Genomic DNA, 18,860 nt, shown 5'->3' on the forward strand with positions numbered 1-18,860 from the left:
CCTTGACCGAACCTCAGTAAAGCTAAACTTCGGAAAAATTCTACTGAATGGCGATAATCTGAAGTTTTACGAAAGTCTCAGACCAACTGAAAAGTTATTTCAATGAAAATGTAAATAAAAAGAATATATGAAGGGTATGACTAAAAATTTCAAAAGGATTTAAAATTGCCACTATATTTTCAAAAACTTCGTCCAAATTGAATGTTTTTGTTTATTTCTTGAATGTGTAAAAGAATACCTAAAACCTGTTGCATGGACTCAAACTGGTTGAACATTATTATAAGAATCTTGGAAACTTCTCTCAACATTCTTTAGACTAAGAGTTTATTGAAGATGAATATTTGGGCATCTTAATCTTACTTAGACTTTTTCAAACTTCAAAGGGAGCAGTATAAGATTGAGTGCTACGTAACGTAAGTTTGTCAAAATCTATGAAAGTGATAAAATGTTTCCAAATTTTAGTATTTTATGAAAAGACGTGCTGGTGGGTCGCCAAACTCTATAAAAATCCAAAGTGGGTCGCAATCTGAAAAAGTTTGAGAACCCCTGAGTTAAAGGGTTTCTTGTGTATTAATGTGAAAATACATTAAATGCCATTAAATATCCAATCGGCCGCCATTCTACTTTTTTTCTTTTGCGGACCTGTGAATTGCATCAATTTATACATTTAATGTATTTTCATTGAAATATTAACAAAATCAATCAAAATAGCACCAAAGCAGAACAATAAAGGACATATTTTTATAAATTTAACATCAAATCAACTTTTCGAAGAAGACTCCTGATGCTAGAAATGAAAAAGGCACATGACCGGAATTAGGATACTACAGATTGTACTTGCTCCTAATTCCAATCACCATATAAATCCAAAGGAAACTATGAAAAAATCTGCAGTACAATCGATACAACCAACTCCAGCATCAGTCAAGGCTCCCAGACGATTGATGTTTGGTTCATATCATTTATTGGTAACCCCAGCTAGCAAGCATAAATTGTGATGTCGTAGGTTTAAAATTTATAGATGACGTCAAACCCGACATAAACCTATCATTGACCTGTTTTTATTTTTGTCTCCAAACCCAACATAAACCCAACAGTTATGCGATGTGGGCCCAACATTGATCCAACATTCGATAAAATTTGACCCGACTTTGACGCGACATTCGACACTGTTTCAGTCTGGTGGAATTTTGTAGTTTTCCCAGAAAGCTCTCAAAAACGCAACAACATTAAAACAATCCAATGTTATTGCTTCAAATTATTATAGAACTAACATGTTTTGATAAGTAAATAAACGTATTTTGACATATAAAATATAAATATAACTATAACAACCTATGATAATATGATTATTTTGCCAACTTGATAATTACTTGGAGTGACCGGAATTCGGAACACAAGTGAACGGAATTAGGATCATACTGATTGGAATAAGGAACAACAACTTGTTCTAAATAGCGGCCATTTTCAAAAAAAGTGGAGTGCTTGCAACCTTGATTATATTTTTCTAGCAGTATAGAGACATAATGGAACAGCGTTGCACAACTACAGTCACTAAATGCAGAACATGTATTTTCTACAGCTATTAGACTTAGTTCATCGCCTTAAGTGAACGGAATTAGGTACAGTCACGGTATTCGTTTTTTGACTACTTTTGCTTTCCTATATCGCTCCCTGCTCTGTCGGGTCCTCGACACCAGCATCCGGTTTCTGGCAACATTCTTGTCGTCCGTTATTTTCTGGCACTTGTCATCGAACCACCCGTTCCTAGGTCGTCTTTGAGCAGCGCCTATCGCCTCCAGCACTGCTGTATTCATCGTTTCGTGGATAATCTCCCAACGAATCTTGAGATTATCGCTCTTTTTGATCTAACTTATCCGCTTGTCCAGCTTCTGGTGAGAGTCAGCTACCATATCGTCTGCTGAAAAACGCTGGATGTTAAAACACATCGATCGTTGATTCTTAGAGTCTGACACGATTGATAACCGAGCTCGAATCTTACTAACTACGAGATAGTGATCTGAGTCGATGTTGGGACGCCTAAGTCCTCTCTTCCGACCTACGCGTGACAATCTTAATGTCGTGTTTTGGGCATTCTCCATAGGTCTTGTCAAGATATTCGTAACGTTCGTAACACGTATCCTTCACGTCATCGGCTTTGTTGTTCGTCGGCGCATAAACGGCTGTAGTTCAAGAATTTTCCTCGAATCCTCAATACGCAAATCCTCTCGTTGATCGGCTTCCACCCTAGTAAACATAAAGTTGCTATAGGTTGTTATGAAAACATACGAAACATAGTAAAATATACAACCATCTTTCCACAGCTGCAACCGTCTCCAGTTGATCTCCCTGGCCTACCTGTGGCGACGGGATCAAACAGAACTGCTGCAGGAGATGATCGACTGCCAGGTGTACGCGATCATCATCAAGGTGGCCGCCCTGGGACTGATCCCCGATAGACATCTGGGCAAATCGCTCAAAGAGATGCAACCGCATCTGCTCAACATGAAGGACAAATACGGGTTGAACGTGTGTGGCGAGGGTGGCGAGTACGAGACCTTCACCCTGGATTGTCCCCTGTTCAAAAGTCGCATCGTCGTTGACGATGTTCAGACGGTGATCAGTTCGGCCGATCCGGTCTGCCCGGTAGGGTACCTGAACTTCACCAAACTACGGCTAGTGCCAAAGGAACGGGTAGAAACGGTGGTGGTGAAGAACTCGCTGGACTTTATTGCTGATCTCAACGAAAGTAGCTATAGCGATCTGAGCGATCCGGACCTGAGCGAAACGGAGCTGGAGCTGATCGAGAAGGTGACCAATGCCAAAGTGGCCACGACGATGCGCAATTCCTTCAGCAAGGACGACTTGAACACCGTTGCGGACGGAATCGGTGGAGTTTCGCGCAGCAATAGCATTACCAAAGATTTCGCCACGGAAGTAATTCAGCTGCCGCGGTCACCGGTTAAGATCATTACCAAACGGCTTAGCGTGGATGGCAATGACAGTGGCGGCGTAGATGGTACCAAGTTGGTGTACAAACGGGAACGGGAACCACTGACGAATCAACCCCGGGCGATCGTCAACTCCAAAGGGTGGATGTGGGTAGCAGGGGTGCAAGGAGTTGCGGAAACATCTAGTCAGGCGATGGAAATCGCTCTACAAACATTGGAAGGTTGGTTGACAGTTTAATCTTGTTAATCTGTTTTTAAACTTACAATTTGCATCATCCTTTTTCAGACCTTATAACCTCAAATTCTTTTACACTACGTCAGATATGCTACATTACCTTGTACGTGCGAGACATGAATGAGTACTGCTATCTCAATGAGATCTATTCGAACAAATTTAGCTTCACGAATCCTCCAACAAGGGTAAGACTAATGAATAAAAATGCTTGCATTAGTCAAATCAATTAAAATTTTTGACGTCTTTTGCAGGTTTGCGTAGAATGCCCTCTTCCCGAAAATTGCCATGTCGTATTAGAAGCTGTCGCGTTCAATTCGGAAAAGTCAAGTGAGTACCCATACACGTTTTAGACGCAATCGATAACTTTTTCTTCAATTTTCTTAAGTCTCCGAACTGGAACATAAAAGACACACGATGCATGTACAAGGTATCTCTCACTGGGCTCCGGCTAACATCGGCACTTACAGTCAGTCGACGAAGGTAAGACCCGGTTATTCATAGAGCTGTACGCTTATAACTAACGTTTTGTCATTCTTCCCAACAGGTGGGTCACATAACCTACATTTCGGGTCAGATTGCGCTCGTGCCGGGCAGTATGACCATCGTCGAGGGTGGAATCAAGCAGCAGTGCAAGCTGACGCTGCGTCACGTTAGTCGGATAGCAAAAGCCATGCATGCCCAGGGTCAGCTGCGGGATGTCGTTCAGGTTGGATTTTGTTTGCGTGGAACTGTATCATAACAGATCTTAAAACTAGTTGTGTCTACCATTTAGGGCATTTGTTTTGTGACCCATCCGAGTTACATCTCCGAAGCCCGGCGGCAGTGGGAACGACGGACGGCGAACGCAATCATGGATTACATAGTAGTGCCGGCACTACCTCGCGGAGCCCTTGTTGAGTGGCAGGTCTGGGCCCATACGCACAACGATAAGTTTGATTGTAAGTATTGCAATGTAGGGGTAGGCGGGGCAATATGGACACCCTAAGGTTTTTGCCAACTTTACCTGGCAGGATGTCAAAAAAGTTTAGTTTTTTGATACATGTATCCTTTTAAAGTCTATTTAGCATCTATTGCATTAGAATGCTCACGAAGAAAAATGATTTATCCACTTAAAAAAATGTTATGAAAAATGTTAGTTTTTCATGACCGTCTTCAAGCATACGGGGCAGAATGGACACCTCCATGGGGCAATATGGACACCATGAGACTTTTACGAATTTCGTACATTATTTACACCTATAAAGTCATTTCATTACAAAACAACTATTATGGATGAATAATACGCAGCAGTAGTTCATTTTTGTTAAGTTAATTTAAATTCAGGCTGTTTTGGATAAAGCTTCGTTTTTGTCGCATGTACAGCTGAGCCTACACTGAAAGGCGGCTTGCAGTAATTGAAACGGCGGCTTGCGGTGAAAATTACTATTCTGAGGGTCAATTTAAATGCACAACGCCACTAAATTTGTGCAGACTGAGTTTCGTTTCAATTCAACAGAATTATGTTTTCAAATTTACCATGGACTCGATTTTCAATTAAAAAAAGTTTCTGTTAGCAACCGGATTCGAACCAAGAACCTTGACATCACCAGGTTCGCACGCTACCACTCGGCTATCGAACCGGTTGATGAGAGAAGAAACAAAACGCACACAAGAAGCGTTGGTGGGTCAATGATCATGTTTTACCATAGTAAATTTAAAAACATTTTTATGCTTGTCATTACTGCAAGCCGCCTTTCAGTGTAGAACAACTATTTTCCACTGCTGTCGTTTTTTGACCAATTTGTTTCACCCTATGTCTACTATAGTGAACATTTAACCGAAAATATACTGGAATCAAAGGATTTGGTTGGTTTGTGATTTAGGTTATATTTTTCCCTTGCCGCTTCTTTCAAATAGGTGAGTGTCACACGGTGTGTTGTGTAGAACAACTTTTTAATAAAAAAAATAAGTAAGTCTGAAATTTTGCCCAACGATACTTTGGGCCATTCCCTTCAATTTGCTGGGTCGGTGGAAATCATCCATCGGGGGGTCTAGAACAAACATTTTTTTTTGAAGGTTTTTCATGTAAAAACTGTTAAAAGCGCATATTGTAAATTATTGCATCTCCTACAAATAGTCACAACTTTTTTGTCTTTGAAGATAGATCCATAAAAATTTCAGGCGATTTGAAGTAGTATGCGTAGATGACTGTGTAAAAATTTCGTTGAAATATGTTAAATGGTTTTTAAATAATACCAAAACTATTAAACACATTCTAAAATACTAAGCTTAGTAGCAAAAGTCCAACAATATATCTATATTTTTTTATATAATAATACATGAAAAATATTTAATTCTAAGCATCTTGAGTCATTATGATGGCGGTACTGTGAAAACTTGTTTTTCAAATGATGAACAGATACATAGTCAAATACATGAAAGGAAAACACACTGCCATTATGTAGCTTTTCACTAAAGTTTTAATTATTTATTTCAAAAACGTGGTTTTGCGTATACATGTTCACATGTACAAGTACGCATCTATTACGAATCCTATAATAAACACAATTATCAAGATTGTTGAGCATGTCGGCCTTTCCAAAAAATATTTAAATGTTAATTGGTAAGCCAAGAAAAGCACTCGGGGATTGGGAAACATCTCTGTTTTGAGGAAAAAGTACAGAAACTAAATAATTTTGAAACTAATGTTTGCAAGCTCAAAATTAAATAGTATTTCACCTTAGTCAAACAATAAAAACAAGTTAAACCTGTTAAATACATCATAATAACATTGAAGTTGTGAGTATGAGTCTACATTAAAACACTGTCTTGATTGAAGAACATAATAACGAGAACTGAATTCAAAACAGAGTTCAGTTGGGCAATATTCAATCAAGGGCAACTTTACGGTACTAAACATAGTTTCCAGATTATTCTACGATATTTGACATAGCTGTTAGACCTAAACTTAACTGCCGGTGGACGCATAAATGTCCCATGTGCAAAAACAGACAATCGAGAAAATCGCGTCCAAAGTTCGAAAACGTAAATTGCCTCAACTATGAAGTATAAGTGCTGAATCGTGTTCTAACATTAACCAATTTTGAATTTGAGCACTAATTTTTGTTTTAGAGCGATTTTATAGTTCCATAGGGTTTCCAATGAAACGTGACGCTTATGCGTCCACTTTTTAGAATGTTACAAATCGGCCTTTCATTTTTTCAACAATTTTCAGAACAAATTACCTATTTTTATTTCCTTATATGATAGTACACCATGATACATGGTCATGGGCTGCAAAATCTCAATATTGCCAAAAATGCACATGGGACAATTATGCTTCCACCGGCAGTTAAGTTTGTCTTTGAATTTAATAGCAATATGATGCCTATTGCTTATGCCACCATTCATTAACAAATAACTGATAATAAGTACTGAAAGAATAGTTGAAAGAACGGAGTACTTATTGAAAATGTTTCTACATTAAGCATGAAAAGCCTAGGAAAAACAATTTGATAACAATGACTTAAGTAGTTCTATCGATTTGTATATGATGTTTAAAAAATATTTTCTGTGTAATTTAAAACCTCCAAGCATGAGGAAAAGTGATTGATCATTGTTATGGCGTTGTTTACTAGTAGAATATTTTCAACCTAAAACTATATCTTTCGAAAAAATAACAAACAGTTTTTTTTTTGTAATCCAAATTATTGGGCCACGCTCCCATAAAGCTTTTCGCTTGCAATTTCATATTTAGATAAGACCTTAATTATTAAAAAATGGAAAAATTAACATGTATACGCAAAACTACGCTTTTGAAATAAATAATTAATACTTTAGTGAAAAGTTACATAATGGCAGTGTGTGTGTTTTCCTTTCATGTATTTGACTATGTATCTTTTCATCATTTGAAAAACAAGTTTTCACAGTACCGCCATCATAATGACTCAAGGTGCTTAGAATTGAATATTTTTCATGTATTATTATATAAAAATATATGAAGATTTTTTTTGTTGGACTTTTGCTACTAAGCTTAGTATTTTAGAATGCGTTTGATAGTTTTGGTATTATTTGAAAAACATTCAACATATTTCAATGAAATTTTCACACAGTCATCTACGCATACTACTTCGAAACGCCTGAAATTGTTATGGTAATATCTTCAAAGACAAAAAAGTTGTGACTATTTGTAGGAGATGCAATAATTTACAATATGCGCTTTTAACAGTATTTGCATAAAAACCTTCAAAAAAAATTTTGTTCTAGACCCCCCGATGGATGTTTTCCTCCGACTCAGCAAATTGAATGGAATGGCCCAAAGTATCATTAGGCAAAATTTCAGACTTACTTATTTTTTTGTTTTAAAGTTGCTCTATAAACACGCCGTGTCCCATTTTGCCCCGGCAGCAGAAGATATTTCCAAACTTGATTTTTGATATAATGAAGAAGAAAATATTAACATGTTAAGCATGTAGATACAGCAAAACTACTTGCATGTGTTCTAGAAATATCAGGTTTTAATCGACCTGCAATAAATTAATCACTAAATCTTATTTTAGATGGTGTAAAAATTATAATTTCCATGCTCAAAAAACGGAGGATGCAATTTTTTCGTGTAAAATCAAGTATAATTTTAATTTCGAATGTTTCTTTCCTGAAACTACGTTTAAGACTAATGGACTATATTCTCCATTCATTAAAAGTTCAAAAAAGTTCGCATATTTCAAAATAATGAGGGTGTCCATTCTGCCCCGGGTGTCCATATTGCCCCGCCTACCCCTATGAATAAGTATTTTTTTATTATAATTAGACTCCATGATTCGACTTCGAATAATGCGGAACTCGTATCGTCTAACAAGTGCTAGTAAGCATCCTAAACCAGGATATTTTATCACATAATTTGGAGGCCGTACAGAACCTCGAGAATTTACAGTTAACTGTGTATTCCGCCGTGGTGGCTATTGTCAGGATGTGACGCGTCCGCAATGCACATGAAAACCCGTGCGAATGTGATGTTTCGAGAATCATTACATTGCGGACCAAGTATGGTCGATTAACACAGTGCAAACAGCAAGTAAATCGATAATTGCGAAGCTCGTAGAACCTTGCGTAGAACTCCAAGATTTTACAGAAGTCCACATTACTAAGATTCCAAGAGTCTCTACCTGGTGTTCATTGATTGCGAAAAAGCTTTCGACCGTCTCAATCATGAAAACACGTGGAAAGTACTTAGGCTCAAGGGTCTCCCTGAGAAAATTATCGGCCTCATTGAAGCACAGTACAGGGCATTTTCGAGCAGAGTACTGCACAACGGTGTTTTGTCCGATCCCATTCGGGTCGTTGCTGGAGTGAGACAAGGATGTATACTATCACCGCTACTATTCCTCATCGTAATCGACGAAATCCTGATAGGTGCGATTGACCGTGAACAGAATCGTGGATTGCTGTGTCAGCCCATTACCATGGTGACTTCGAATTGGCTGATGACGTTGCTCTCCTAGTTCAACGGCGCTCTGATATGCAGAGCGAAGCTCGATGATCTTGCTAATCGCTCCCTCAGCGGCAGGTCTTACCATCAACGTCAACAAGACCAAATCGTTGGATGTAAACACGGTCAACCCTTCCAGCTTTACGGTAGCTGGGCAATCAGTGGAGAATGTTGAAAGCTTCCAATATCTTGGTAGACAAATGGCGGCCGATGACGGCACCAAGATCGACAGTATCGACTCAACAGCCGGGGTACGATCTTCACGAAATCCGGCCAATTTGTCTGTTTTGCGTATGACATGGATATTATTGCTAGAACATTTGGAACGGTGGCAGAACTGTACACCCGCCTGAAACGCGAAGCAGCAAAGGTCGGACTGGTGGTGAATGCGGCTAAGACAAAGTACATGCAGGTAGGTGGGACTGAGCGAGACAGAACAAGCCTTGGTAGCAATGTTACGATAGACGGGGATACTTTCGAGGTGGTAGAAGAATTCGTCTACCTCGGATCCTTGCTAACGGCTGACAATAACGTGAGCCGTGAAATACGAAGGCGCATTATCTGTGGAAGTCGTGCCTACTATGGGCTCCAGAAGAAACTGCGGTCAAGAAAGATTCACCCCCGCACCAAATGTACCATGTACAGAACGTTAATAAGACCGGTGGTTCTCTATGGACACGAGACATGGACGATGCTCGAGGAGGACCTGCAAGCACTCGGAGTTTTCGAGCGACGGGTGCTAAGGACGATCTTCGGCGGCGTGCAGGAGAACGGTGTGTGGCGGAGAAGGATGAACCACGAGCTCGCTGCACTTTACGGCAAACCCAGCATCCAGAAAGTGGCCAAAGCCGGAAGGATACGATGGGCAGGGCATGTTGCAAGAATGCCGGACAACAACCCTGCAAAGTTGGTGTTTGCTAACCATCCGGTTGGTACAAGAAGGCGTGGAGCGCAGAGAGCACGATGGGCGGTCCAGGTGGAGCGTGATCTGGCGAGTGTTGGACCTGACCGACGTTGGAGAGCTGCAGCTGCAAATCGAGTATTATGGCGGCAAATTGTTGATTCAGTATTATCATGAATTTGATGTTAACAAAATAAATGAAATGACGGCACCAAAATCGACATAGGTGCACCCAATTTTGCGAGTTAAGAAATGCATGGAAAAACAACAAGATCAGTCGACGCACCAAAATCCGAATTTTTAACTCGAACGTGAAATCTGTGCTGCTATACGCTGGTGTAACCTGGGGACCCCAGGCTGGGGTGTATCAGTGGAGAACACGCAACGGCTGCAAGTCTTCATCAATAGATGCCTGCGGTATATAATTCGTGCATGGTGGCCTCACAAATGGATCTCCAACGAGGAGCTCCATCGTCGATGTCATCAAAAGCCGATAGCGACAGAAATTCGGGAGCGAAAGTGGAGCTGGGTCGACCACACTCTACACAGGGGCGGAAACGAAATCTGCAAGCAAGCGTTAGATTGGAACCCAGCAGGACATCGCAGCAGAGGCAGACCCAGAGGCTCATGGCGGCGCAACCTCAACAACGAAATCAAGCAAGTCGACAGAAATTTGACCTGGCTACAGGTCAAAGCGATGGTTGGCAATCGCCCAGGATGGAAATCTTTCAATTCGGCCCTCTGCACCACCACCGTGGGTGCCCAGGACTGAAAGTAAGTACATTACTAAGATCCTCGACACCCATGCAGAGCAGTTGAATATTCTTGCGAAACGATTGCGGCAGGGCCGGGGGGGCCAGAGCCCCGGGCCCCCACATTTTAGGCCCCCCCACAAAAATCAATTTTGGTTCAAATACTGCTCAAAAACAAAGAAAAACTGTATTGCTCATCGCATTTGTACCTCCAAGGGGCCTTCACAACCACTCGGGCCCCCACAATCCCTCATCCGGGCCTGGATTGCAGCGAAACTGGATGTTAAACATAAACGCTAGGCTGAATGCTGCCATCGCAACCGATACGACAAGCCTTATATTGAAGATTGACGACATCACAGACGACTTTGAGACATTACTGCGCCAGTGATAACTATTCGGGATATACATAAGGCTACATAAGGGCTGCACCAGGATCATTTTTCACGATAATTCTCTGGCGGAATGTTTCAACATGATGCTAGTAGACCACACGCATCTGCCAGAATTCACTACCAAGAGTATCGCCTGCAAAACGAGCAATGCATAACTGATCCAGTCATGTACAGTCAAATAACTTGCCTTTCGAGTTTGTACAATGTGCTATCATCGACAATAGTGAGGAGGATACAAGACCACTAAAATGCCAACAACTTAAAGACCGGGAAAAATCTCGCAAGAACACACAATGCTACAAAGAGCAGGTCATCATAGATGCAGTCATTGTAGTGCATAAGCATCGATTACAAGAAGGCGTACGACTAAGCATCGCACTCTTACTTGTTCAAGGTCCAGCAGCTGTACACGTTATACGTAGACGTTATCAGGCTAATGTAGCACGTGATGGGGTTGTGAAACACGTTGCAAAAAATGCCCGGCGGAGCAGCTGTGTTGCGGTTCAGAACTCTCAGCAACAGGAGAGGGATATTCCAAGGCGATATCTTCAGTTCGTTATGATCCTGCCCTGCCATGAACCCTCTCAAACAAGCACTCAATATTCACGGGCGACTTGAAGCAGTGTGCGGAATCAACACAGAGGCTGTATCAACTGTTGCAGCTTGTGACGATGGTCAGCAACGCCAAGTAGTGTATGCGAACTGTTTCCACGTCAACGAACAGGAGAAGATTCAAAATATGGTTGAAGACGAAGTGTACAAATACTTCGGCTTCCTGCAACTTAGAAGTATTCGCTATATAAGTGGCAGCCACAGGAGCACTTCGAAGGTTTGTTGAATGGTAGCAGTGAAGGAAGCTCCCAGTAACAGAATTAACATAATGGATGATGGTAAAGCAGTGGAATCATCAACACTGGATGACGTTAAGAAGGCTTTTAAGGAGCTGAAAAACAGTAAGGCTCGGTCGAATCCCGTGAGAACTTTTTAAGCTCGAAGGCAAGCAGCTACATCAGTCAATCCACCAGATTATTATAAATATATGGATGGCTTCATGTGCCCAATCTATGAGAAACTAGAGATTATCCTTTTACATTCGACGTACAGAATGCTATCGCGTATCCTGTTCAAAGACCTTTTTGAGTCCGTCGGCGAATATCAAGCTGGTTTCGTAAGGGTCGATCAACGACAGATCAAAAATGTTTGATCTGCGGAAGATCCTAGGTAGTTTAAAGCAGCGTACTATGCAGCGAAAAGGAATGAGATAATGTCAGAACATGGTTTTCCGGCGAAACTAGTTAGCTTGTTACACGCAACGCTAGATGGATCAAATGCAAGTATTTGTGACCTTGAACTGATGGAAGTTGGGGGATGCTCTTTCAAATTAACTGTTCAACATTGCATTCGAAGGAGCGACTAGGAGGTCATGCAGAGGAATGACACTGTCATCACACGGCCGCACATGCACTTCTGGTTTGAGGACGATATTGATCTCATCGGCATCGATCGTAGGGCAGTGGAGGAAACTTATGTTACTCTGAAGAGAGAGACAGCGAGGATAGGCTTGACGATTCACTCTACCAAGACGTAGTATTATGAGTTCGGTTGGAGATCGAAAAACTTTTTTTGAGAAAAATATTTTTGTCTATTTTGGGATGTTTACAACTTACATCGGAAGTGACGTATATGATAGTGCAACATTGAACGCACACAGCGCACTACACCCGGTACTGAAAAAAAGTGTCGCTAGTCGAAAAGTGTCGCTAGTCAAAACGTCGCTATTCGGTTTGGTGCTGGCGCCATAATAAATGATAGCGGGAGGCAGGTCTAATGACCTAGTGGTGTTAGTATTAGGTAGTGATTGATGGGGATGTGTTTGAAGTTGTTGAAGAATTTGTTTATCTTGGAACACTTGTGATATGGTATATTGACGTTTCCCGTGAAGTGAAAAGGCGTATTGCAGCTGGTTGCGTAACCAGCTTAGGTACCGTAATTTGCAAACGCAAACGAAATTTGCTCTATATAAGACACTAATTTTTCCTGAAAAACGGTGAGTCGATAAGGAGAGCGTCCAACATAACTCTGGTTCTCACAGGTTCCTACTTCATGCTTCCACGGCTCAAGCGATGACAAAGACCGCCAGCGAAGAGTTGTGTGCTTAGCTGATAGTGCAGCCTGGGCACTGTTGTCCTTCTGACTTCAGCAAGATTGAGGAGGTACGATTCGAGCGTCTGTTCACCAAAGAGGTGCGGCTCAAACAGCGTCTGTTCTGGCATTCAGCGGCTGAGTAAGAAACGCTGCACCACGCCCAGCTAGATCCAAGGTGGTAGCCCCATCAGCGTGATCGTCCCAGTGTTGGTTGTGACGTTAAACAGAACAGGCACGATGGCCCTCCGACGAGACAGGAGTGTTGGCGTAGGCGATACAACCGGCAAAGATCCACGCGACGAAATAAGGACTACGATTGGAAACTTGGAACATAGAATTGCAAGTCACTAGGTTTACGACGAACTACATGCCCGCAACTTCGACATCGTGGCGTTGCAGAAACTTCGTTGGACTGGACAAAAAGTGCGGAAAAGCGGGTATCGAGCGGCTACCTTCTACCAAAGCTGTGGCACCACCAATGAACTGGGAACAGGGCAAGATGCAACAACGTCTGATTGGGTGGCAGCCGATCAACGCAAGCATGTGCATGTTGAGAGTTAAGGGCCGTTTCTTCAACTACAGCATCATCAACGTTCACTGCCCACACGAAGGGAGACCTGATGATGAGAAAGAAGCGTTCTACGCGCAGTTAGAGAAACATACGATGGTTGCTCGCCGCGTGACGTGAAAATCGTTGTCGGCGACATTAACGCACAGGTAGGAAGGGAGGGAGTGTACATACCGGTAATCGGGCGAAACAGCCTGCCTGCACGCCGTATCGAATGATAACGACCAGCGATGCGTAAACTTTGCAGCCTCCCGTGGTATGGTAGTCCGAAGCACCTTCTTCCCCCGCAAAGATATCCACAAAGCCACCTGGAGATCATCCGACCACCAAACAGAAAACCAAATCGACCACGTTCTAATCGACGGTTAATTCTTATCGGATATAACCAATGTACGCACATACCGCAGTGCGAATATAGATTCGGATCACTACTGAGTAGCTGTATGCATGCGCTCAAAACTTTCGACAGTTATCACCACGCGTCGAAGTCGTACGCCGCGGCTCAACATCGAGCAGCTGTGTAACGTAGAAGTGGCTCAAGACTACCCGCAGCAGTTAGCAGTGGACCTACCAACGGAAGAGCAGCTTGGCGCAGCTACACTTGAAGATGGCTGGAGGGACATCCGATCCGCCATAGTTAGTACCTCGGCTACAGCACTAGGCTTCGCGACTCCGAATCACAGAAACGACTGGTACGACGGCGAATGCGAACAGTTGAAAAACGAGAAGAATGCAGCATGGGCGAGAATGCTGCAACACCGTACGAGAGCGAATGAGGCACGTTACAAACAGGCGCGAAACAGGCAGAACTCAGTCTTCCGGATGAAGAAGCGCCAGCAGGAAGAACGAGATCGCGAAGTGATGGAAGAGCTGTACCGCGCTAAGGACACACGAAAGTTCTACGAGAAGCTGAACCGCTCGCGCAGAGGCTTTGTGCCACAAGCCGACATGTGCCGAGATAATCACGGGAATATTCTCACGAGCGAGCGTGAGGTGGTCGAGAGGTGGCGGCAGCATTACGATGAGCACCTCAATTGCGACGTTGCAAGTACCGAAGGTGGCGTGGTAACAGATCTAGGATTATGTGCACAGGACGAAAGACTTTCGGCCCCTGAACTCCAAGAGATTGAGGAGGAGGTTGGCCGGTTGAAAAACAACAAAGCCGCTGGAGTAGATCAACTACCAAGCGAGCTTCTAAAATACGGTGGAATAGCACTAGTGAGAGCACTACACAAGGTCATTACCAAGATTTGGGAGGAGGAAGTATTACCAGAGGAATGGATGGAAGGTATCGTGTGTCGCATCTACAAAAAGGGCGATAAGTTGGATTGCGGGAACTACCGCGCGATCACACTACTGAGCGCTGCCTACAAGATACTCTCTCAAATTTTATGCCGCCTTCTATCACCGATTGCAAGAGAGTTCGTGGGGCAATATCAGGCTGGATTTATGGGTGAACGCGCTACAACGGACCAGATGTTCGCCATCCGCCAAATGTTGCAGAAATGCCGTGAATACAACGTGCCCACACATCACTTGTTCATCGATTTCAAATCGGCGTATGATACAATCGATCGAGAACAGCTATGGTAGATTATGCACGAATACGGATCCCCGGATAAACTGATACGATTGATCAAGGCGACGATGAATCGAGTGATGTGCGTAGTTCGAGTATCAGGGACACTCTCGAGTCCTTTAGAATCTCGCAGAGAATTACGGCAAGGTGATGGTCTTTCGTGCTTGCTGTTCAACATTGCTTTAGAGGGTGTAATTAAGAGAGCGGGGATAAACACGAGTGGAACGATTTCCACGAAGTCCGTTCAGCTGCTTAGTTTCGCTGATGATATAGATATTATTGCTCTTGAATTTGAGACGATGGCGGAAACGTACATCCGACTAAAGAGTGAAGCCAGGCGAATCGGATTAGTCATTAATGTGTCGAAGACAAAGTACATGATGGCAAAGGGCTCCAGGGAGGAATCACCGCGCCCGCCACCCCGAATTCATATCGACGGTGATGAAATCGAGGCGGTTGAAGAATTCGTGTTCTTGGGCTCACTGGTGACCGACGACAACGACACCAGCAGAGAAATTCAGAGGCGCATTGTGGCAGGAAATCGTGCCTACTTTGGACTCCGCAGAACTCTACGATCGAATCAAGTTAACCGTAACACGAAGTTAACCATCTACAAAATGCTGATTAGACCGGTCGTCCTCTATGGGCACGAAACATGGACCCTACGTGCAGAGGACCAACGCGCCCTTGAAGGTGTTGCGTACCATCTACGGCGGAGTGCAGATGGAAGACGGGACTTGGAGAAGGCGAATGAACCACGAGCTGCATCAGCTGTTGAGAGAACCGGCTGTTCGAGTCCGTATGAAGTTGATCATCAATATTAACTTCTTTTCTCGATCAGCCTAGATAGCTGTGTAGTGTCGGTAGCGATTGTCTCAATTGGCTAAGAATAACACTACGGACCGCCTGTTCCGGTGGTAAGAATCCACCAACAGGTGACCCCTAATTCATGGTGTGATGCGGCTTTATGCTTACCGTGCCTAGGAATGAATGGCTAGGGGGGTCTAATAAAAACCTAACCGCTAACGGAGCCTGTGGAGTACCAGGGCGCCCTCCACAGTATGTAGCCCTTACTGCGCTAACCGGAGCAATGGTGCAGTGGACCTTGTGTTTCTCCGAGACAATCAGCTGCCCTTCTTTAGTCTCACTTGAGGTTAAATAAGGGCGGGATTATGAAGATGTTGTTAATTAGTTTAAATTTTCACCTATATGGTTTCGCATTATGCGATTTACACAGTGTATTCTGTGTATCGTCGCCTTTGGCGTTTTCCAATCGATACCGATTTGGTTTTATTGTTGCTGTTCTTTGTTGTGCTGTTGTTGCGAAGAGTTTAATCTTACCTAGTTTGGGTAGTGGCTACGGTTAAGATAGCTCAGATCAATCTTCAGCATAAAAGAACAGCAACGATCAATCTTTGCAGACTTATGCAAAATGGTACAGCCCAAGTGGCCTTAGTACAAGAACCTTACTTTCGTAAGGGAAATTTCTATCTAGGAAACCTTGTGAACCCGGTGTTTGCCACTTTCAGTAAACATGAAATGGCAAACTCGCGTGTCATGCCTCGAGCCTGTGTGCTTGTCAACAACGCAATAGTTGCTACACTCATCTCTGAACTAACCACCAGAGATGTATGTGCTATCACAATTGATGTATCTGTTGGAAACCTCAACAGGAAATACGTCTATTGTTCTGTGTATTTACCGCATGATGAACCATCCCCTACGGATGCTTTCAAACAAGTCATCGCATACTGCACTTCAAAAGGCCTTCCGCTAATTGTTGGCAGTGATGCTAATGCTCACCATATCATCTGGGGCAGCTCAGACATTAACTTGAGAGGCTCCAGTTTGATGGAGTACTTAAGTAGTACAGATCTTGCATTACTTAACATAGGCAACCGCCCAACCTTCATGGTATCTGCTAGAGAGGAAGTGTTAGATATAACGCTTTGCTCTAGCAGAATTAGTCACGAGCTGACCAATTGGCATGTGTCAGATGAAGAATCTTTATCTGACCATCGCTACATCTTTTTTGAACATTTAAATGTTACTTCGCAAACATTGCGTTTCAGGAATCCTCGGTCAACAAACTGGGATCTTTATACTGATTTGGTTGCAGCCAAATTTCATGGATATTCACCATCCATTGACACTCCAAGTGATTTAGATGATGCCGTTGATACTACAACGACCTTCATCATGGAAGCTTTTGAAGAAGCATGCCCTCTACGGTCTGTGAAGATCACAAGAGGAACCCCTTGGTGGAACTCTGATCTGGCGAAACTCAGGAAACAATGTAGAAAGAGTTGGAACAGACGACGTTCGGCTGGTTCGGAGGCTTTCAGGTCGGCTCGCATGGCCTACAGGAAAGCTCTCCGGTCTGCTGAACGATCCGGCTGGAAAAACCTTTGTACAAATGTTTCCAGCTTGAGTGAAGTCAGTCGGTTAAACAAAATCCTTGCGAAATCTAAGGATTTCCGGGTAAACGAACTTCGTTTGCCAAATGGCGATCGGACTTCCTCTGATGAGGAAGTTCTGGAATGCTTATTCAGCACACACTTCCCTGGATGTGTAGATATTACATCTTCGGATGATCCTGATGTCTTTTCTTGTAGTTATGATTCTTTAGCTTCGGCTCGGAGTATTATAACTATAGAATCGATTGAGTGGGCTCTTAATAGCTTTGCTCCTTTCAAATCTCCTGGGGCAGATGGGATTTATCCTATTTTGCTTCAGAAGGGATTTGATTATTTCAAACATGTTTTGAAAAAACTACTTGTTTGCAGTTTTGCTACAGGGTATATTCCCAAATCCTGGAGGGATATTACTGTAAAGTTTATTCCGAAAGTGGGTTGTGCGTCGTATGAAGAAGCAAAGAGTTTCAGACCTATCAGTTTGACCTCTTTTCTTCTGAAATGCTTAGAACGCATTGTGGATCATCACATCCGTGATGTTCATCTGGCCAACGTGCCTCTTCATGTGAACCAACATGCCTACCAATCTGGTAAGTCCACTGTGACTCTTTTACACAAGGTTGTTTACGATATCGAGAAAGCATTCGCTCAAAAGCAATCTTGTTTGGGTGTTTTCTTAGATATCGAGGGTGCCTTTGACAACGTGCCTTTCGATGCCATATTGGAAGCCGCACGGAGTCATGGTATATCTCCAATGATTTCCAATTGGATTCACCAAATGCTCAAAAACCGATATCTCTTCTCGACATTGCGTCAAGCAGGGATTAGGAAATTGAGTGTCTGTGGATGCCCCCAAGGGGGAGTCTTATCACCGCTTTTGTGGAATCTCGTAGCAGATACGCTATTGAGGCAACTCAATAATAGCGGTTTTCCTACTTATGGTTTTGCCGACGACTACCTAACATTGTTAGTTGGTATGTGCATCAGCACCCTTTTCGACCTGATGCAAAACGCCCTTCAGGTAGTTGAGGGTTGGTGTCGCCAATATGGCCTTTCGGTTAATCCGAGTAAAACATCTATTGTTCTTTTCACGGAAAGGCGAAACCGTAATGGCGTTCGACCTTTGCGTCTCTTTGATTCTGAAATCGATGTGACTGAACAGGTAAAGTACGTTGGAGTCATTCTTGATTCCAAGCTTTCCTGGACACCTCACATTGAGTTCAGAATCAAGAAAGCTTGTATGGCCTTCGGGCAATGCCGGCGTACTTTTGGTACAACTTGGGGTCTAAAACCCAAGTATATCAAATGGATCTTCACAACTGTGGTTCGGCCAATATTGGCTTATGGATGTCTTGTGTGGTGGCAAAAGGGTGAAGTGAGAACGGTCCAATCAAAATTAGGCCATCTCCAAAGGATGTGCTTAATGGCGATGTCTGGAGCGTTCTCTTCAACT

General features: G+C 43.0%; 1 protein-coding gene across 5 annotated transcripts in view; it reads left to right on the forward strand.

The window, feature by feature from the left end:
- The window catches only part of LOC115258087 (uncharacterized), a 59,460-nt gene that overhangs the window by 37,628 nt on the left and 2,972 nt on the right, over positions 1 to 18,860 (forward strand). For all 5 annotated transcript variants that reach the window (XM_062859194.1, XM_062859192.1, XM_029858092.2 and 2 more), the window contains 6 exons: positions 2,325 to 3,172; positions 3,238 to 3,371; positions 3,438 to 3,513; positions 3,572 to 3,666; positions 3,731 to 3,892; positions 3,959 to 4,124. In XM_062859194.1, coding sequence (XP_062715178.1) covers positions 2,325 to 3,172; positions 3,238 to 3,371; positions 3,438 to 3,513; positions 3,572 to 3,666; positions 3,731 to 3,892; positions 3,959 to 4,124 — 1,481 coding nt within the window. The remainder of the gene's footprint in view (positions 1 to 2,324; positions 3,173 to 3,237; positions 3,372 to 3,437; positions 3,514 to 3,571; positions 3,667 to 3,730; positions 3,893 to 3,958; positions 4,125 to 18,860) is intronic.

This window comes from Aedes albopictus, chromosome 3, assembly GCF_035046485.1.
Source record: "Aedes albopictus strain Foshan chromosome 3, AalbF5, whole genome shotgun sequence".
Classification (NCBI taxonomy): domain Eukaryota; kingdom Metazoa; phylum Arthropoda; class Insecta; order Diptera; family Culicidae; genus Aedes; species Aedes albopictus.